Source organism: Symphalangus syndactylus, chromosome 1, assembly GCF_028878055.3.
Source record: "Symphalangus syndactylus isolate Jambi chromosome 1, NHGRI_mSymSyn1-v2.1_pri, whole genome shotgun sequence".
In the NCBI taxonomy this organism is placed as follows: domain Eukaryota; kingdom Metazoa; phylum Chordata; class Mammalia; order Primates; family Hylobatidae; genus Symphalangus; species Symphalangus syndactylus.
Genome location: NC_072423.2, coordinates 100,234,931 through 100,256,496, shown reverse-complemented (window position 1 = coordinate 100,256,496; position 21,566 = coordinate 100,234,931). Strand labels below are relative to the sequence as shown.

Below are 21,566 nucleotides of genomic sequence, written 5' to 3'. Positions count from 1 at the left end.
TGGTCACCCGCTGGCAGTGATGCAGTGAGAGGACAGGGGAGCCTGCTCCTCTCCAGGCCACACCCCCTCCTTCCATCTGTCCTTTCCAGGACATGTGATCTGCCACCAGGGGTGCACCAGGCCTGCCCTCCCTGCCAGGGACATCCTGGGGCCATGCTCACAGCACTGTAGTCCTGCTGACCTGCCTGCCCAGCCACGTCAGGCTGTGGTCAGCAGGGTCCCTGGGCGCTGACAGGCCTCACCTCTCGGACTCCAGCTCCGTCTGCTCCTCCAGCGGCACTGTGTGCTGTCTCAGCCTCTGCCTGCGGACCTCCCCGCTCGGGGTCCAGAAAAGCTCAGTGCTTCCACTCCCTTCCTCCTTGATAAACACGTCCCTGTCCTGCCCCAGATGGCCAGCGGGGTCAGAGGCTGGCCTGGCGATGACCGCCCGGCCGTGCCTGCCCTGAGGGACGGCCCCTTACCCAGTGGCCACTGAGGCTCGCCAGGACTTCCTCTCCCGACGTGATCTTTCCCGAGATCTGGTTGATGCTGGTGCTACCCCCGAAGAAAGGCTGCAGGGCCACACCCAGAACAGAGCCCAGTGAGCGGGGGCTGGGGCCTTCAGAATCACATCCTCATGGGGGCATGGAACAGTTATTCTCTTGGGGTGCCTGGAAGCCCAGGAGGGACGGACCCAACACTCGCCACCGAGGCCTTCGGGACCCCCACACCTCCGCACAAGGATGCAGTGTCCCTGCCACAGAGACAGGGCCTAGGCTGGCTCTGCTGTGTGGCTGCAGGCAGCAGCCTCTCCTCTCTGGGCCCTGTCTGTGTTCCGGGATGTCAAGAGCTGCTCCCCTCATGTGCACTGCCTTGGGGAACCTTCCTTGGGGCCTGGGGAGAGTGTGAGGGGGATCCCCAAGGCCTCGTTCCTTCCCTGGCCTCTTCTCCCCCAGGCTACAGCCAGCGCTACCTTGAGTTTGAATTCCAGCTCGGCCTGGAAGTTGTTCTTCGCGCACTCGATGGTGACCTTCCCACCCAGCTCCATGGTCATTGTGCCATACAGGATTCCTGAAATGCAGCCAGTGTCAGGGTCCAGGCGGCCCCAGCCCTGCTGAGCCCCAGGCCCTGCTGAGTCCCGACCCGGCAGCACCGATCCCTGGGAGGCCTATGTCAGTCCCTGGGAGGGTGAGAAGGACAGGAGGCGCCGGGAGCAGAACCCCACAGGGAGAGGCTGGTGGGGGTGCGGAGCCCTGGAGGCGTGGAGCCTGGGAGGCACGCCTGGTCCCTCAGCGGCCATCTCCCCAACTAAGGGGGCTCTGTCCTCGCCAGGATCTTTGCTCATGCCAGGTGTCGCCTCCTGTTCCAGGCTCCCGGGAGGCCACCAGCCCTGTGAGACATGCATCGTGCTTCACTTGACTCTGCAGTTCCCGCTCCGGCGTCGGGCTCCTGAGGGCAGCCATCTTCTCGCTCACCGCTGCGTCCCAGGATGGCACCCAGAACACAGCAGACACCAGCATCCATGATGGCATCCCGTATGTTTAAAAAAAAATACATCTTTTTTTGTTTTGTTTTTTCAGTTAATGAAGGAAAGAACAACTCTTCCATGTCTGGCATATGGAGGTGTTAATCTAATTAAAGAAGCACCACCACCACTGCCATCAAAACCCAAACATTTGCACTCTAAAAACCACTTAGAAATGTGTGGCAAAATATGTCTCTTAAAAAAGAAGAAAAGAAACAACAAGCTACTTGTGGCAACAAAGGCTTGAAACATCCCCAAATCCCTCCAGAGGGGGCTGCGTGAGTGCACCCAGGCCCACGAGCACGATGGAAAGCTATGCGGCCTGGAAAGACAAAGGGGCATCTCTGTGCAGCTCTGGGGGGGTCTCCAGGCTCCAGGGAGAGGAAGAAGGCCCAGGAGGCGGAGGTTGCAGTGAGCCGAGATCACACCACTGCACTCTAGCCTGGGCAACAGAGTAAGACTCTGTCTCCAAAAAAAAAAAAAAAAAGAAAGAAAAACAAAGCAGGTCTGACCTCCAGACTGTGATCACTAAATATTATTTCCTAGTGAAAGGAACCTGGAGCTCCCTGGAGAAATGGTCGATTTCAGGTGTAATGTAGGAAATGTCCTAGGTGCACACGTGGTCCCGGCAGAAGGAAGGATGCCAGCAGAGCTACTGGGGTGTGCAGGGGGCCCCAGAGCCAACTATGGCCCCCATTGGCCAAAGATGGGGCAATTTCAGTATCAACAAAGTTAACAACTGAAAGGTTCTGAAATCACCAAATACGTTCCTATCAAATAATACGTGGCAATAACGACCTTCGCCAATCACCTTTGGAAGACAGCAGGGGAAACAAATCATTATTTTGAAAAGATAAAAAACCTGGGATTTATCCTAAAACAAACCAATCCTGTTGGGTAACTGCGTAGTAGACAAGGGGAAGTTTCTCTTTCGAGAAGCCTTCCGGTGATGAAGCGAAAGAGGATGGAATGTCACCATCTAGCAATGCCTGATACATGAACGGATCCAGGCATTGAGAATCAATGTCCGCAAATGTCACAAAGAACAACAGGCCCTGTGCACCCTGCTGTGGAAAGACACAAAACCCCCGATTAAGCGTCGTGTTGAAAAAAAATTGTGCTGAACGTGATCAGGCATCTAGAGATCAAATCAATTGGTGGTTTATAGGAAATCCCCAGGGCAGAGGAATGCAGCCGGGAAAATCCATGCTGGAGGGGACTAGGCGGAAATGACTAATACACTGCAAGGGAAAAACAGGAGGGAGGGACATCAAGGAGACGTAAACACAGGGCAGCCATGCACAGAGCATGGCCTGATGCAAAGAGCTAGCCAAACGGCCAGCTGTCACGTGTGTGGGGGATCAAGACACAGGCACGTGGCAGCTGGGGCTCTGAACCTAGACTGTAGACTTGATGACAACAAAGAGTTTGTTTGTTTGTGTTTGGTCTGATGATATTATTGTGGCTATGGTTAAGAAGGGAAATCCTGGCCGGGCGTGGGGGCTCACACCTGTAATCCCAGCACTTTGGGAGGCCGAGGTAGGCTGATCACTTGAGGTCAGGAGTTTGTGACCAGCCTGGCCAACATGGTGAAACCCTATCTCTACTAAAAATACAAAAATTAGCTAGGTGTGGTGGCGCATGCCTGTAATGCTAGCTACTCGGGAGGCTGAGGCAGGAGAATCGTTTGAACCCAGGAGGCAGAGGTTGCAGTGAGCTGAGATTGCACCATTGCACTCTAGCCTGGGCGACACAGCAAGACTCTGTCAAAAAAAAGAAAGAAAGAAAGAAAGAAGGGAAATCCTTATCTTTAGTGATATAAAATAAAATAAAATACACAAATGACATGACATGATATTTGGGATTTACTTCCAATTAATTCAAGGGAGAGCATGAAGGTGGGTGGCTTGCTATGCTGTGGGTACATGGGGTGTACTGTACTTTTATATATGTTTGAACTTTGCCATAATAAAAAGTTGAAAAAATATATGAAGCATGGATGAGTCAATGAGCATGCAAGAAAATATGGGAATTCCCCCGCAAGAAAAATAAAGACGGAGAAGACGGGAGGAGGAGAGGAAAGAGGGAGCAGATGGGAGGAGGAGAGGAAAGAGGGGGAAGATGGGAGGAGGAGAGGAAAGAGAGGCAAGATGGGAGGAGGAGGAGAGGAAAGAGGGGGAAGATGGGAGGAGAAGAGGAAAGGGGGAAGATGGGAGGAGGAGAGGAAAGAGGGGGAAGATGGGAGAAGGAGAAGAGGAAAGAGGGGGAAGATGGGAGGAGGAGGAGAGGAAAGAGGGGGAAGATGGGAGGAGGAGGAGAGGAAAGAGGGGGAAGATGGGAGGAGGAGGAGAGGAAAGAGGGGGAAGATGGGAGGAGGAGGAGAGGAAAGAGGGGGAAGATGGGAGGAGGAGGAGAGGAAAGAGGGGGAAGATGGGAGGAGGAGAGGAAAGGCGGAGAAGATGGGAGGAGGAGAGGAAAGAGGGAGAAGATGGGAGGAGAAGAGGAAAGAGGGGGGAGACAAGAGAAGGAGAAGAGGAAAGAGGGGGAAGATGGGAGGAGGAGAGGAAAGAGGGCGAAGACGGGAGGAGGAGAGGAAAGAGGGGGAAGATGGGAGGAGGAGAGGAAAGAGGGTGAAGACGGGAGAAGGAGAGGAAAGAGGGAGGAGATGAGAGAAGGAGAAGAGGAAAGAGGGGGAAGATGGGAGGAGGAGGAGAGGAAAGAGGGGGAAGACGGGAGGAGGAGAGGAAAGAGGGGGAAGACGGGAGGAGGAGAGGAAAGAGGGGGAAGATGGGAGAAGGAGAAGAGGAAAGACGGGGAAGATGGGAGGAGGAGGAGAGGAAAGAGGGGGAAGATGGGAGGAGGAGGAGAGGAAAGAGGGGGAAGACGGGAGGAGGAGGAGAGGGAAGAGGGGGAAGATGGGAGGAGGAGGAGAGGAAAGAGGGGGAAGACGGGAGGAGGAGAGGAAAGAGGGGGAAGACGGGAGGAGGAGGAGAGGAAAGAGGGGAAGAGAAAGAGGGGCATTTGTTGATCTGAGGTCTTGGTTTCTGAGGTTCCCGTGGGAAGTGGCAGACATGTCCTTGGGTCAGAGTAACCAGGAGAGATTTTTTCTGAGACATTTTCACTAAGCAGGCACTCTCACGTGGCTACACCCTCAACAAAAGGAATAGTCGCAGAAAGGCCGTTCATCCCAGAGGGTGAGTCAAGGAATCATTTGTATTGGGCCTGCGCTCCAGGGGTTAAAAAGAAACCCCATAACTCTCCATGAATGTGTAGGGTGAGTTTGGGATTCAAATCTATACTTCCTCTGTGTCCCAGAAACAACCTACTAAGAAAATGTGAGAGCCAACAAAACAATTTCCACCAACAAAACGAAAACAAGCAAACAAAAAACCAGCAAATTAGAATCCCAAGGTTTTACTAAATACAGCCATTCTTTGAAAAATTATTGAGCACCTTCAAGGGCAACACTATGGACAGTGAGGACACAGCAGCAAACAAAATAGAATATGAGGATGACCAGATAGAGATGATAAAACAACTATGTTTATTATAATGCTCAAAGGTTTATAAGAAAGGATTGCAAACATGACCAAGGAACAACGTACGAGTATAAAAAGAACAGGCAAGGCTGAGTGCAGTGGCTCACACCTGTAATCCCAGCACTCTGGGAGGCCGAGGCAGGCGGATCACCTGAGGTCAGGAGTTTGAGACCAACCTGGCCAACATGGTGAAACCCTGTCTCTACTAAAAATACAAAAATTTAGCAGGGCGTGGTGGCGAGCACCTGTAGTCCCAGCTACTCAGGAGGCTGAGGCAGAAGAATTGCTTGAACCCAGGTGGTAGAGGTTGCAGTGAGCTGAGATCATGCCATTGCACTCCAGCCTGGGCAACAAGAGTGAAACTCCAACTTCATCTCAAAACAAAAACAAAAACAAACAAACAAAAAAACCAGGCAGGTTTGAAATGAAACCAAGCAGAACTCCTTGGGAAACAATATATCAAAATGGAAAACTCAGTGGATGAGTTATAAATCAAGTTAATTAGAGTTAAAGATACATCTAAATAAATTATCTAGAATGCAAAGAGATAGGAGATATGATGGAAACATTAAGAGAGACAAAGCAAAGGAGGAGATGGTTTAAATTCCGTGTCAGGAATAATGGAGAAATCAGGAGTGAGGCACTTTAAAAAAACAATGGCTAAAAATTTCCAGACTTCATCAAAGCCACGAAACCTCAGGTTCAAAGAGTTCAAACAAACAAAAACCCTCAATCAGCAAAAATTAAAAAGAAATCCAGAGCTATCAAGCCATAAAAAGACATGAAGGATTTTTTTTTTTTTTTGGAGATGGAGTTTCGCTCTTGTTGCCCAGGCTGGAGTGCAATGACATGATCTTAGCTCACTGCATCCTTCACCTCCCGGGTTCAAGCAATTCTCCTGCCTCAGCCTCCCGAGTAGCTGGGATTACAGGCATGCACCACCACGCCTGGCTAATTTTGTATATTTATTAGAGACAGGTTTTCTCCATGTTGGTCAGGCTGGTCTTAGACTCCCGACCTCAGGTGATCCATTCGCCTTGACCTCCCAAAGTGCTGGGATTACAGATGTGAGCCACTGAGCCCAGCAAGGATTTTTTTTTTTTTTTTTTTGAGATGGGGCCTCACGCCAGCCCAGGCTGGCATGTACTGGTGCCATGATGGCTCCCCAAAGCCTCTGCCTCCTGAGCTCAGGTTATTCTCCCACTTCAACCTCCTAAGGCTGGGACCACAGGTGCACCACCATGCCTGGCTAATTTTTTGGTACTTTTCATAGAGAGAGGGTTTCGCCCTGTTGCCCAGGCTGGTCTTGAACTCTTGGGCTCAAGTGATCCCCCCACCTCTACCTCCCAAAGTGCAGGGATTTCTAGGCATGAGCCACCATGCCTAGTGGAGGAATCTCTAAGTGCATATTGCTAAGTGAAATACGGCAATCTGAAAAGGCTCCACACCATATGATTCCAACTACATGACATTCTGGAAAAAGCCAGGGCCTGGGGGGACTGAGAAATATGTGGCTCCATCTATTCATTTCTAATCATAAGAGATTTTTAGGGTGGTGCAACTATTCTGTGAGATATGGTAATGGCAGATACATTCCCTTCTGTATTTATCAAAACACACAGAATGAGCAACACAGGAGTGAAAGAGAAGGTGAACTGTGTACTCAGTAACAATGTATCAGTATTGGCTCATCGATGATACCAAATGTAGCGCCTCAGTGTGAGATGTTAATAACAGGGGAAACTTGTGTGTAGGGGACACACAGGAACTCTCTGTACTTCCTGCTCAATTTTTCTGTAAACACAACACTACTGTAAAAAAGAAAGTCTATTAATGAAAAAATAAAAAAGAAATCCAAACTTTGAAACACTATAGCAAGACTACAGGGCACCAAGGCAAGGAAAATATCTTCAAAGCAGCTACAGGGAAAAGCAGATTATGTAACAAATACTCTGACAGCTGATCATCCCCAACAGCAATGGAAGCCACAAGGCAAGCAAAATGCACATATTCAAAGGGCAGTAAAACAGCATCTGCATGGAATTACCCACCTTCAAAAGTCATAGGCGAGGCTGGGCGAGGTGGCTCATGCCTGTAATCCCAGCACTTTGGGAGGCCGAGGTGGGCGGATCACCTGAGGTCGGGAGTTCGAGACCAGCCTGACCAACATGGTGAAACCCTGTCTCTATTAAAAATACAAAATTAGCCAGGCGTGGTGGCGCATGCCTGTAATCCCAGCTACTTGGAGCCGAGATCGCACCATTGCACTCCAGCCTGGGCAACAAGAGTGAAACCGCATCTCAAAAAAAAAAAAAAAAAAATCATGGGCAAATGAAGGCAAAGTAAATATACCTTCAAGCAAATAACCAAAGGGTTTTAGCACCTAGCTGCTCTCATAGAGCCTGGCTCTGCCCTCGGGGTGGGTGGCTGAGCCTCTCACCTTTGCAGTGGGCGTAGGGCATGGTAAGGGTGTAATTCTCAGCTCGGTTCAGGAAGGTGAGCGTGGCTTTGCCGTCCAGCAGCGCCGACAGCGAGTTCCCTGCAGAGACAAGAGGCAGCAGGACCACTGAGTGTAGACAGCCCCTTCACACCTGAGGCCACCCCTAAGTCACAGGGTCTGAGCTCCTTCCAACAGCTGAGCACGCTCCTGGCACTTCCAGTGGTGTGACTATGCGTGAGTCACCTAACCTCTCTGGGCCTCAGATTCTGTAAAATCCCTGTCCAGTGTGCACAGGACATCTGTGCTGAGAAGTTATTTCACCTTTGACTTGTTAGCGGTTTATTGCAGTCACAAAACTGAAGATTCGCAGGGTGGAGGCTGCAAACTTTTTCAAACTCGACTGAGCCCTGCCCAGATTTTAAACATCCCTGTGGAGGCGGTGCGCCCCGCTCAGGGCCACGAGTCACAGACACTGCTGGTAAGGAGAGGACAGAGGTGGAAAAGGTGGGCTGAACCTGAGGGTCGCACCTGGGACCCCTTCCCAGACTTCCACACACCCAGCAGAGAGCCGAGCGCACAGAGGCAACAGGCGCACACCTGCTCATGGATGAAACTGATGAAAAAGGTACAACGGATGGGACGAAATGCAAACGGACACTTTCTGAGCACCCAAGTCTGCCAGGCCCCAGAGCAGTGCAGTCCAATGGGGCTGTCTGTGAAGACCAGAGCTTCCCTCCTGCCTGTCCCACTCCGGGGCCAACACTGAGCCTGTGTGATGTGGCAACAGAAGGACTGCAGTTTCAGTTTCATTTTTTTCTTTTTTTTTTTTTCTTTGAGACAGAGTCTCACCCTGTCACCCAGGCTGGAGTACAGTGGTACCACCTTGGCTCACTGCAACCTCCACCTCCCAGGTTCAAGCGATTCCCCTGCCTCAGCCTCCTGAGTAGCTGGGATTACAGGCACATGCCACCATGCCCGGCTAATTTTTGTATTTTGAGTAGAGACGGGGTTTCACCATGTTGGCCAGGCTGGTCTCAAACTCCTGACCTCAGGTGATCCACCCACCTCGGCCTCCCAAAGTGCTGGGATTACAGGCGTGAGCCACTGTGCCCAACCTTAAGTTTCATTTCATTTTAGCCAATTCAAATAGTCATGCAGTGTTCTGGGGCTGCTCAGCCCCAGTCCACACCTTTCCATGTAGGTGCCCTCTCTCAGTCCTCACAGCGTCCCTACAAAGGTGCCCACTCTCAGCTCAAGGGAGCTGCCTGCCAGCTTTGCTTGATGGCCGGGTCTGAGCACTTGATCACCACATGGTCTCTGACTGGGAGGGGTTGGGAGGGACAGGCACATGGCCCCCACCGAGATCTTGGTCCACTGGCTCCTGGAACCCCCTGCCACCATCGCATTTCCCTGAGGCCCCAGGGAGCGCCCGGGGTGACCCCCTCACCATAGAACCTGGACTTGGCTGTGATGCTGCCACTGATGCAGAAGCCGTCCTTTCTGTTGCTGACGTGGAAGGCAGACACGGGCGGGTGGTGGGACACCTGTGTGCGGGGAGGCGGCTCTGTAAACAGCCCCGGAAACAGGTAATCCCAGGAAGCGAGAGCCCAGCTTCCCCCAAAAAAACCCCTCCCTGTCCCTGACGCCACATCCCCTCCCCCGGTCCCAGGATTCGGGTAGGGGCCTTCCTGGCTCGCGCTTACAACGCCCAGGGCAGGTAGGCCTCAGCTGTGGGGCTTGGGAGCCCTGAGTTGCCCCAGAAGTCCCCCTTGGGAGATGGGACACACTGTCCTCTCCCTAGGGAGACACTGTCTGCTGTCACAGTCATGGTGGTGTCTGCACACTCTGCAAGAATCCCTGTTGGCAGCGGCTGGGTCCACAGCCCTTCTGGTGCGCAGGATGTGGGGCCCCCTGGAAGCAGGCCCTCGGGGTCACGCTTGCCCTGCCTGCTGCTAGGGCCCCGGCCCCACAGAGCCCCGGCCCCACAGAGCCCCGCACCCAGGCCGGGTGCAGCAGAGGTGCTCTTGCCTGCTCTGCTATGTAGAACGTGCGGCTGTCAGTCTGGGGGTGGAACCAGCAGCAGCGGAAGGTCTCCCCCAGGAGGGGGTTGTACGGCTTCTTGATTCCCTGCAGACAACAGAGACTTGTGTGAGGAACCAGGTGGGTAAGGGGCCCGCTGTGCAGAGCAGGTGAGGGATGTGGACTGAGGGGCAGTGTGGGTGGGCTACCCACTGCCTGCTGGCCTGGTTTGCTGCTAGCATCTGGGAACAACACCTCTCTTCTGCTTTGTGGGGACTATGCTTTGCCTGTGGTTTACATTCTTGGGGGACAGCCTCAGGAGAATCCTGTCCACTTCTTAGCTCGGAGAGGGGACACGAGACCCTGACCTTGTCACACTCTCCTTGGACCTTCGGTGTAACCTGCACACAGCCCGCTGAAAGCCACGGAAGGCACTGGGCAGTCAGGAGTCCTGCCTCCACCCTAAACCTGCTGTGCGACTCGGGCCATCCTTTCTCCTCTCTGAGCCTCAGTTTCCCCATCTGCACAATGAAGAAGTGGAACCAGGGTCGTGGTTTTCAAACTTGCTTCCCATGGAACCCCAGGGCTCTGTGGTGGGGTCAGGGGAGCTGCGGGCCTTCTCCCTCACTACAACCAGAGCAGCCCTGCTGTCACTGGAGTCCTGGGTTTGGGGTTCTAAAAGGGGGTTCCATGGCTAAAAATTTATGAAAACCATAGATCCCAAAGGTACCTTGAGGTTTAAGGTTTAAAGACCCTTTCTTTTGGCACCATCTGTAACACAGCCTGAGGCTGTTTACTTGGAGGGTGGGGAAGGGGTCCAGCTTGGGGCCTTGAGGGATGAGAACACCCTTGGGGGCCTGGCCTGAGCCATCCAGGGCCCCAACTGTGGGACGTGGGGCCCTGTCCCCCATCACCAAGGACCTGGGCTCTCTGTGGGGGTGACCAGGATCCTTCTAAGCCATGTGGGGTAGGGGGTGGCCCGGGGACTTGGAAAAGTGCCAAGGGACAAGGGCTGAGCGGACAGACTCCTGGGCCGCAGCCCCACCTTCCCTGGCTGGCAGGGGCTCACCTTGGGCTTCTTGTAGAAGCCAGACAGGTACCACCGCAGCACCAGCTTCATGCGGCTGTAGGCATCCTCCTCCACCGCAGCCCTGCCATGGGGTGGGAGAACGCTGACCCCAGCTCCGGGGGCCGTGGGCCACTCTCCCTTTCCCTGACCCCTCCCTCCTACCATCCCAACCCCTACCCACTCAGCTGGAAACAGGCCGCTTGGCCCAAGTGCTCTGGTCACCCCCAAGCAGGATAATTTTCTCCAGGGAAGTGGGTTCTTCTAATCAGAAAGTGCCAGGGCCGCTCCCATGCTGGGGCAGAGAGGACATTGCTGACCTGGGCTGCCAGGGTTTCCCTGTCTCCAGGAAGCCTCCCTGCCCATACTCTTGTTCCCACCTGCTCCCTCTGCCTGGCTCCTGAGCCTGCAGCCCCCTTCCTGCCTCTGTTGCGCCCTTCCAGTCTTTGCAGCCCCCTTCCAGCCTGTGCACCCCCTTCCAGGCTCTGCTGCCCCCCTTCCAGCCTCTGCAGCCCCTTTCCAGCCTCTGCAGCCCCCTTCCAGCCTCTGCAGCCCCCTTCCAGCCTCTGCAGCCCCCTCTGCAGCCCCCTTTCAGCCTCTGCAGCCCCTTCCTGCCTCTGCAGCCCTCTTCCAGCGTCTGCAACCCTCTTCCAGCTCTGCAGCCCCCTTCCAGCTGTGCAGCCCCCTTCCAGCCTGCACAGCCCACTTCCAGCCTGCACAGCCCACTTCCAGCCTGCACAGTCCACTTCCAGCCTCTGCAGCCCCTTTTCAGCCTGCACAGCCCCTTTCCTGCCTCTGTAGCCCTCTTCCTGCCTCTGCAGCCCCCTTCCTGCCTCTGCAGCCCATCCCATCCAGTTTGAGAGTGCAGGGCTCAGGGTGCATGGCAAGTGCTTGGGACTAACCCCCCTCTCACCACGATGGCTGGCTCCTCCCAGGCCCATCTTGGAGACAGGACCCCCTGGGAGGCTACAGCTGCAGGAACAGTGGGCTGAGATCAGCCAGGGGATTCTCTGGAAGCCCCCACAGGGCAGGCAGGGGCTGAGGGGGCTGCAGGGTCTCATGCAGATGCAGGACGAGGTGTGGGGTGCCCCTCCTGGCATGGCGCACACCTGGATAGCAGGTCTGCGTGGTAGTAGTAGTCAGAAAGCTTGTTCAGGAAGGAGCGCGGCTCCAGTACGAACGTGGGTAGCACCACGCGGGACAGGTCCATGCCTGGCCGTAGCTGCTTCAGCAGGGTCCACATCAGACTCTTATTCTCCTCTGATACTGTCTCCACCTGGGACGCCTCGCCCAGCTGCGGCAGACAGGCTACAGTCAGGCCCTGCCCGGAAGAGCCAGGAGGAAGGGGTGGCGGGACAGTGGCAGCTCTGGCTGGAGGAGGCTGTACCTGCCACCCCTTCGGGTGTAAGCCCCTGGCCTGGCCCCCGTGGCCTCATGAGGCCGACTCAGCCCCATCGGATGTGAACTCTTCCCAGTGCATCTCCACCCCACCCCTGGAGCACCAGCAGCCCAGGTCCAGGCCCGCTCCTGTCTCTGCTCCTGGCCCAGGGACCCCATGCCCTGCCCTCCTCAAAGCCCAGGGTGCAGCCTCCCAACACCTGCTGTTGAAACCGGTCTGTGCATCGTGGGACCCTGGGCCGAGGGAACAGAGAGACTGCAGCCCACCCTGTCTTCACAGCTGCCTGGGGAGGCAGGGATTTGGCCTGCTCTTCCATTTTTTAAAAAAGATTATTGTAACATTTCTTTTTCTGTTTTTGAACCACTTTATTGGGGTATGATTGTTATACAGAAGGCTTCAGATATTGAATGTGGACAACTGGGTGAGTTTGGAGGTGAGCCTGCGCCCGCGAAACCGACACGGGCACGTGAACTCACCCCTCACTTCCGAAGCCTGTGTGCCCCTCATGAAGGCCCCCTCATTTCCTCCTTTTCTGAGACATCTAACCCTCACCACAGCTCCCGAATACATTACTTGGGGTGGTGGGGCTCCCCTTACTCACTCCAGACTTGCACCTCACTGCAGCCCCAGGGTACGGGGACCCTGGTCCTCCGCCTCCACAGAGGGGACAAGTGACTTGCCCAAGGTCACACAGCTGCTATGTGGCAGAGGTGAGATCCGAACTCAGGGCTCTCTGCATTTTTAGCCCGAAGGCAGCTGCCCCAGGGAGGGGGCAAGATGGAGCGTGGCCTGTGAGTCCTGCGTCAGGATCTCATCCCCGCTGCTGGGACTCCTCAGGCAAACGGCTTCGCCTCTCTGTGCACGCATGGCCACGGACAGATCCTCGTGGCACTGGCCCAGTGGATAGTGTGCGTGGGCACCCAGGAGCCATGTCTGACCCCATGAGGGGTCACAGGGAGCCTAGTGCTGTAGCTTTGATTTCCAAGCCAGCTTTGGGGCTTGTAATCATGGGTAGCTTCGGCTGTCAGGAATCCTCCTGCTCTGTCCATGTGCTCCTGTCCCGTCCTCCTTAACCCTCTCCACCAGGCTTCTGCCCTCTTCTCTACTGAGACTGTCTTGCTGTAGGTCCCCACCACCCCTCACTGGTCCAGCAGCCATCCCCGCTTCTCATCCTGCCCCACCTCTCGGCCCAGCTGGCTCTGAGACACCTGGGCTCCTGGCTCCTCCCACCTCCCTGCCCCACCTCTGTGAAGCCTTATCTGTGCTCGGCCTCTGAAGGTTGGGTGCCCGGGCCCCTTGGCTGCCCGCTCCATGCCCTCTGCCTGGACCCCCAGGATCGCACCCGCAGCAGCCCGCCCTGCCTGGCTCACAGCAGCGTCGCTCATCACCATCTGGCTGAGATCTGCCCAATCCACCTTCCAAAATACCCTGAGTCTGCCCACTTCTCCCTTCTCCATCACAGCTGGGTCCAGGGTGTCCTCAGCTTTCTCCTAACAATGGGTCTTCCCTACGGGTGGCCCAGTGTCCACCCCCCGTCCCTCGCCTGTCCTGAGGCCCTTGCCTAACCCGCCAGTGGCTTCCCCAATACTCTCAGCCCGAGGCCCCCGGGGCCCTCGGTCCACTCCCCACAGGCCCATCCTAACCTTCCCATCCCCGCACGGAAGCCTGAGCTCTGTGGGAATAGCAGCCCACAGGGAGGCCATGGTGTTCCACTGAACACAAGGATGTCACAGACCACGGAGGAGCCCACTCTTTCCCCGTGCAGAGCAAGATGAACACGATGCTGTCCAAACAACAGCAAGGACCGAATTCCCCTTTCCTGCTGAAACCAGGACTACCCCTTGCCCTCAGTGACAGCCACGGCCTTGCTCTTGTCTCGCCTCCTGGATGAGAATGACAAGATCCCAGATCACAGAGCCCCCCGTTCCTGACAGCCCCCACTCCAGAGCGCAGCCCCCACCCCAGAGCCCGGCTTCCTCAGCCTGCACCTGTCACCCAGCGGAAGCTTAGATCCTGTGATTCCTTCTGGACTCCCCTTCCTGAGGTGCCCCACGGTGCCCAGGGCCACGTGAGTTCTCTCCAGCTGCGGGGAGTCAGCTGCCCTGGCTGTTCATCTGCAGGCATGCTCTGGGGACACTGCTGCCCGCCGCCTGCTGCCTCCCTTGAGCTCATGTGCTGGTGGTCCCTCTTCTTGGAATACCATCCTCCCTCCCGTCACTCACATCTTCAGAAAGAGCCCATGGCCCAGCTTGCCTCCCTCACCCGCTCCCCCACCTCCTCTTGTGTTTGTGGGTTTATCATCTGTGTTTCCTGCTGCCCATACACTGGGGGCCCAGAGCCCAGGTCTGTCTCATTCATGGCTCTCCCAGGGCCCCAGGGGAGCACCAGGTGTGCAGGTGCCTATGAGCATGGGACTCAGGTCCTGCACGCCCTACTCTGCGCTCCTCCAGGAGGTGGGGCCGCTCACCAGATGGGGTCAAGGGCCCCTCCTGAGTCTCCTGTTCTCCCATCAGTGCATTCCAGCCCAAGGAGGGAGTTGCCTGTTTGCAGCGAACCCCTGCCCCACCCCCGCATCTGCACCCCAGCCAACCCTCTTTGGAAGAGGGGAGGAGCCTGTTTACCTAAAAGACAGCTCCTGGACTCACTGCCAAGTGATGGGGACAAAAGCCACCTCCTGGGCCCTGCGTGCTCCCCCCAGGATGAGGCATGGCTACCCCTGCTTCCAGAACGAGGGGCCGAGGCCGGGGAGACACATGGGGCTCCTGGCTGGGGGGCTCTCACCTCCCCCAGCTCCTCCTGGACCTGCTCCACGTAGGTGGTCCCTCTCCGCGCCGGGGCCCCAGGGGTCTCTGACTGGTCGCTGCCACTCTCTGTCTTCCGGCTATGGTCCTGGGTCTCGGTATCTGACTCCTCAGGGTTTTCTCTCTCCGACTTGTCTGAGAATGCGTCGTTCTCCAGGGAAGACCCGTTCAGTCTGGAAGGTGGATGGTGCCAGTGGGTCCCTGTCACAGGTGAGACCCCAGCACACCCCTCCGGGCCGCCCACCCCTCTCTGCGCAGCACTTCACATACGTTCCTGCCTGTCGTCACCTCCACAACCCACATTTGACACGATCAGCCCTGTTTTATAGAGGAAGAAACTGAGGCTCCCAGGGCACACTGCAGCGAACAAGTCCCTGCCTGCACCCTGCAGCCCACCAGAGCAGAGGCTGGGGCCGTCCTCTTCCCTCTTCCTTGACTACAAGGAGACCCCGTGAATCAGCAACACCCCCTGTGCCCTCGCCCCACTCACGGGAACAGGTCTTGGTCTGCGTGGCTGGTGGCTGAGGCTGGCAGCCCACAGAGTGATGAGGGTGATGCGTCTGGCGAGGTCCCTGGCTCCCCGTCTCGGCCTGGCTTGCAGCTGCCCAGTCTCAGCAGGCTAGAGCAGCGCAGGGCCAGCTCCAGGGCGTCCAGCCAGCAGCGACCTACAGGGCACACGGGGGTGAGCAGGCCCCACCCCCACCTCTCTATATCCCCCATCCCTCAAGGAGCCACCAGGAGGCTCCCCCTCACTCTGACTCTTCAGGGACCCACCCTGGCCCTGCCCCAGCAGGGACATGCCCTCCCTTCCTGCCCCCACATCCAGCTGCAGATTGTGTGGGGGCAGACATCGGGAACCCCTGAGGATTGAGGACTTCCCGAGCAGGCAGACCCAGCCTGGGGACAGGTGTGCCAGGGGAGGCAGCCCTACAGAGGCGCCTGAGGATGCTCACAGCAAGTCCCCACGCACCTCCACCACCCACATTGCTGACGAGGGGCCGGCGTAAGTGACTCTTCCAGGTCACAAGCCCAGAACACTCGGAACCAGCCTCCCACCCTGACAGCCACCCACAGGTTTCTGCAGGTGGAGTCAGGCAGGAGGGTCCTCCCTCACTGGGAAGCACTGGTCAGGGTGCCAGGGGCTCTTGCCGGCCTGGAGTCCAGGGAGGAGGGTGGGGAAGGCTGAGGAGGGGCTTGCACACCAGGGAGGAGCCCTGCCTGAGGCTGCCCAGAGGCTCTGTGGGCAGTGGTGGAACAGGGGCCAGTCAACAGCTGGGCGCCTCTAAGCCCCACTCTGGGCCCTGTGCCCTGCTGCCTTTCTAAGCAGGGTGACAGCACCACCCAAGGGTCCTCCTGTGGGGTATGTGTCCACCTGAGTGACACCAATGTCCTGGTGTGATCTTTAACAGCGGCCCCCACACTCAGAAGAGCATCTTGTGGTGGCCTGTGACAGGTCACGCTATTAATAAGTGTTTTTTTTTGTTTTGTTTTGTTTTGTTTTGAGATGGGGTTTTGCTCTTGTTGCCCAGATTAGAGCACAATGGCGCGATCTCAGCTCACCACAACCTCTGCCTCCCAGGTTCAAGCAATTCTCCTGCCTCAGCCTCCTGAGTAGCTGGGATTACAGGCATGCACCACCACACCCAGCTAATTCTGTATTTTTAGTAGAGACAGGGTTTCCTCATGTTAGTCAGGCTGGTCTCAAACTCCCGACCTCAGGTGATCTGCCTGCCTCGGCCTCCCAAAGTGCTGGGATTACAGGCGTGAGCCACCACACCGGGTCAATAAGTGTGTTTTTTGTTTTTGTTTTTTTGTTGTTTTGAGATGGAGTCTCGCTCTGTCACCCAGTCTGGAGTGCAGTGGGGTGATCTCAGCTCGCTGCAACCTCTGGCTCCAGGGTTCAAGTGATTCTCCTGCCTCAGCCTCCCAAGTAGCTGGGATTACAGGTGCCTGCCTGTAATTTTTTTGTATTTTTAGTAGAGATGGGGTTTCACCATGTTGGCCAGGTTGGTCTCAACCTCTGGGCCTCAAGTGATCTGCCTCGGCCTCCCAAAGTGCTGGGATTACAAGTGTGAGCCACTATGCCTGGGCTATTAATAAGTGTTATTCAAAGAAAGGCTCCTGGGGTCACGCCAGGTGGGCGGATGGGGCTGAAGAGCATTGAAAGCGGTTCTGTGCCTCTCTGAGCCTCTGCCTTTTGGGGCTCCTGGAGACAGTGAGTTTCTCTCCCTCGCTTTGAGATTCATGAAATCCTGCTCTTCGTGGAGCATCCCAGGGTCCAGTGTAGGGAGGGGCCTGCCTAGACAGGGGCTCCTGGGTCTCCAGAGCTGCCCTTCTCGTTGGGTTGGGGGGATATCTGGGATCCTGCTGGTTCCATCGCAGGCTTGGTTGGTGCCAGAGCAGCCAAGCCTGGGCTGAACACCAGGGTTGGGGGAGGGATGGCAGTGGCTGGTGGTGGGGAGCTGGAGGGGTCACAACTGCCGAGTTGGCCCCAGGGCCTGAACACGTGTGCTTTGTAGCTACCACAAAGGACTAGACATCCTGAGTATTACGCATCCTTTGAAGCTCATTCCGAGACCTCCTCCTCCTCTTCCTGGAAGCCCGCCCTGATACCCACAGGGGATGCAGACACCCCTCCTCCCAAATGGTGGCCCCCACCCTATCAGGGGCTCAGCTCACGCCTCAGCCCAACCTGCCTTATCTGATGGTTGGTTATCCACCTCACCCGGGAGCACAGAGGCTGTGGGCCGCCCTGTCCATCCCAGGGCCTGCAAGGGACCTGGCACAGAGTGGGGGACTCAGGATGGTCCAGGAGGGAGCATGGATGTGGCATCTGACCACCAGGGGTGATGTGGCACCAATACTCCAACCTGAGAGGCACCAGAGCCCTGTGGTCAAGGCCAGGCTGCTTTAGGTCTGCACCACCGGTGGGATGGGAGCCCCTCACCCCACTGCTCTGGGAGGCATCACCCTGGGGTTAGAGGAGGTGGAGCAACCGCATTTACCCAGAGCAGCCACTGGAGGGCGCTGTGGGGGCAGGGCCCCAACCTCAGGTTAGAGGGAGGAACGGCCAAGAGGGAATCCCTCCAGGTGCAGGATCGTCACAGTCACAGCTGCCTGAGCGGCCACTCGGGGAACAGCAACAGCGTGCAATGCATTTGGGAGTCAGGGAAATTCGCATTCATGTCCAGGCTCTAGCACTTTCTTGCTGGCAGTTTGCCTGTGCCTCAGTTTCCCGATCTGTCTAATGTGGATGATAACAGTAGAACCTGTTGGTTCAATGGTGCCTGGTGTGAAAGGAAAATCGTGGGCCCCTCAAATCACTAAGCTAAAGGGAAAAATGCAAGCTGGAAACTGCTTAGGGCCAACTTGCCTCCCATTCTATTCGAACTCACCCCTCCGCTCACTGAGATAAGTGCATATCTGATTGTCTCCTTTGGAGAAGCTCATCAGAAACTCAAAGGAATGCAACCATTTGTCTCTTATCTACCTATGACCTGGAAGCCCCTACCCGCCTGAAGTTGTCCTGCCTTTCCAGACCAAACCAATGTTCGTCTTACATATGTTGGTTAATGTCTCATGTCTCCCTAAAACCAAACTGTGCTCTGATCACCTTGGACGTGTCGTCAGGACCTCCTGAGGCTGTGTCATGGGTGGGCATCCTCAACCTTGGCAAAATAAACTTTCTAAATTGAGACCTGTCTCAGATTTTCGGGGTTCACATTTCGGTAACCACTGAGGGATTCTCAGTGGAGATGCCCCTGACTTTTCACAAGTCTCCTGTTGGTGCTTGGTACCAGCTTGAGCTAACTCTATGGCTCAAACCACTAAGACAATTTGCTGAGGCCTGAAAGCACCTCCCCACCGCGCTGCCGCACCACCACCCCCATCCCGCCCCGCCGCAGAGAATCCCTGATCTCTCAAAATTTGGTCAGATCTAAAGTTTATTTTGCTTTACAACTTCTCTTTTTGGAGTTTTACTTGCTTCCGATACAAGGAAGACAAGTTTTCCCTGCTTCCATGACGATGGAAGGCAGGTAACTCCTTTATGGAGTTTGAGCTCGCTTCCAGCAGGAAAGATGAATTTTTTTTTTTTTTTCCCTGCTCCTAGGATGGTGGAGAGCAGTTTTCAGCCTGAGACCCATCCCTAGGGAAGTAACTGAATTGTGGTTTGTCTTGGCAAAAGTTAAGATTAACAACCAGCTGGTCTTAATTTCTCCTTACCATTAGAATGCTCAGTGATCACGTAAGTTGTGCGATTGTTTGTTTCGCTTAACTGTTTTTTTTTTGTATTTTTTTTTTTTTTTTTAGTAGAGACGGGGTTTCACCGTGGTCTTGATCTCCTGACCTCGTGATCCGCCTGCCTCGGCCTCCCAAAGTGCTGGGATTACAAGCGTGAGCCACCGCGCCCGGCCTTAACTGTTTTTTTGTTGTCGATTGTTTCTGTTTTTGTTGTTTTGGTCTTTTTCCCATTGACCTCTATCTGGCTTGATCAAATCCGAAGGAAGTTCCAAATTATGGGGAACAAGTCCTCTGAAGTGGCTAAATTCCCCTCCCCACCCCCCCACACAATGGTGGCGTGATGGGGGGAGAAAAACGGCCAGCAAAAGGAAAAAAAAAAAGGAAAGATTTTGATCTTGACTACTAAGGGGCTTTATTGACATAACAAGGCCACATTTTCACTAGCCAGGCCAAACTGAAAGAGTAATGACTGTACTTCTGTGTCCTCGTTGAAATTTCTCCTAGTTGAAATATGGAATGAGATTTAAAAAGATTTTTTCAAAGAAGCTCAATGGTTAAAAGTCAGCTTAATGAAAAGCTAACATCCAAGCTGTGTGTGTGTGTGCATATGTGTGTGTGTGTGCATATGTGTGTGTTTGTATTTAAGAGACCTTCATGTTTCTGTTTTTGTTTTTCTCCTAGGACCTTGTCTTTTTTTGAGCAGAAGGGTTTTTTCTTCTCAGTTGACTGAATTCTGTTTCTTGATTTACTTCTGCAGTCTCTCTTTTCTCTTGCACCCTCTGCCGCATGGGGGACCTAAAATAGTTTATAGTAGCCTGGGGTTCCTTAAAGAAAATGGAGAAGGTGCCAGACTCACTTTGGGGGAGAAACTTGTTTTCTCTTATGAAACCCCAAGAATGTAAACAGACAAGTTTGTCTCAGCTCTTAAACTGCTTACTTTTGTGTTGTGTAACCTGTTTTGTGTTTTTTTTTTTTTTGACTAGTTATTGCAACAGAGGTTACTCTTGGGCTTTTAAGGAAGAGTGTGGTTTAGACACTTAGAAATGTCTTTGTTTGAAAAAAATTTTTAAGTGCACTATAAAAGCATCATGTGGTCTAACCTCATAATAATTCTCCCTTTTTGGAGATCCAAGATTCAGTGTGGGCTCTTCCCAGAGCTCAGAGATCCAGTTAAATGACAGGTAGTCCCAACTAAATAAAATTGGTCTCCTTATGCAATCCTATGATAGATTTCTATAATTTTGTTTGATTTGGCATCCATCTTTACTCTGCCTTTAGCACACCACCAGACTTTTTCTCTCTGTATATTATGATGCAAATTTTGCTATTTGATTTTCACCTGAGTCGTTTCTCTTAATAAGCAAATTTAAGGCTATTTAGCTGCCAATTTCCTAGGATTGTGAAACAGGTTATCAAGAATCTGAAAGTCTAAGATAGGAAAAAAAGTTTTTATAAACCTATGAGATGTACTTCTATTGGTATGCCTAATATGTCTATGTATTTATGTGTTGTGTACACAATGTTTCACTACTGAAAATATATAAAAGGGCTCTAATTGATTGGCTTAAGAAAATAAATGCACTTGAATCAAATACTTGATGGGGAAAAAAGACAAGTCAAATGCTTTTTCAAGTTTATGTAACTGAAGTAAAATCTTTAATAAATAAGCTAGCTTTAAAATTATTGATAAAGTAATATTAGAAATGTCTTAAGAATTGCCAGCATATATTTTTGTTTGCATTTATTAATCAAGCAATTTCATACTTATCCCTGCCAAATACCATAAGGTGACAAAATTTGGCATAGGAGTTACAAAACTATAAACCTAGCCCAAGACAGAATGATCTTTGCTTGTGTAATCTTTAATAATGCCTGTAATCTCAGCATTTTGGGAGGCTGAGGTGGGTGGATCATGAAGTCAGGAGTTCAAGACCAGTCTGGCCAACATAGTGAAACCGCGTCTCTACTAAAAATACAAAAATTAGCCAGGTGTGGTGGCAAGTGTCTGTAAACCCAGCTACTTGTGAGGCTGAGGCAGGAGAATCGCTTGACCTGGGAGGCAGAGGTGACAGTGAGCCAAGATTGTGCCACTGCCCTCCAGCCTGGGAGACTAGAGCAAGACTCTGTCTCAAAAAAAAAAATTTATATTGGTTTAATAAAAATAGCTACATCTTAAATTTAGTAAGATTACCATAACTTCTAATCTGGTGGCTTTAGGTAGTCAGTCTAGTCCACAGGCAGTAAGGCTTATTTTGAGAAAGACTGTTATAGTCTTTGTTTCAGGTAAACTATAAACTAAGTTCCTCCCAAAGTTAGTTTGACCTATGCCCAGGAATGAACAAGGATAGCTTGGAGGTTAGAAGCAAGATGGAATCAGTTAGGTCAAATCTCTTTCACTGTCTCAGTTATAATTTTGCAATGGCGTTTCCATAATTTCAATAATGACAATTGCAGTTTTTATAAATAATCTAGGTAAATGATTAAAATAATTAGGTAAATGTAATAGGACAAATACTTGTAGACAAACTCATCATAATTTAGAATTTAAAGTTAGAT

At 53.5% G+C, this 21,566-nt stretch overlaps 1 protein-coding gene across 2 annotated transcripts in view; it reads right to left on the bottom strand.

Annotated features, from left to right (window-relative positions):
- The window catches only part of OSBPL5 (oxysterol binding protein like 5), a 78,709-nt gene that overhangs the window by 6,258 nt on the left and 50,885 nt on the right, over positions 1-21,566 (bottom strand). For both annotated transcript variants that reach the window (XM_055271577.2, XM_055271593.2), the window contains 10 exons: positions 15,259-15,433; positions 14,749-14,941; positions 11,678-11,862; positions 10,572-10,653; positions 9,512-9,610; positions 8,931-9,027; positions 7,484-7,582; positions 953-1,050; positions 462-551; positions 243-379 (listed from right to left, as the gene is read on the bottom strand). In XM_055271577.2, the coding sequence (XP_055127552.1) occupies positions 243-379; positions 462-551; positions 953-1,050; positions 7,484-7,582; positions 8,931-9,027; positions 9,512-9,610; positions 10,572-10,653; positions 11,678-11,862; positions 14,749-14,941; positions 15,259-15,433 (1,255 nt within the window). The remainder of the gene's footprint in view (positions 1-242; positions 380-461; positions 552-952; positions 1,051-7,483; positions 7,583-8,930; positions 9,028-9,511; positions 9,611-10,571; positions 10,654-11,677; positions 11,863-14,748; positions 14,942-15,258; positions 15,434-21,566) is intronic.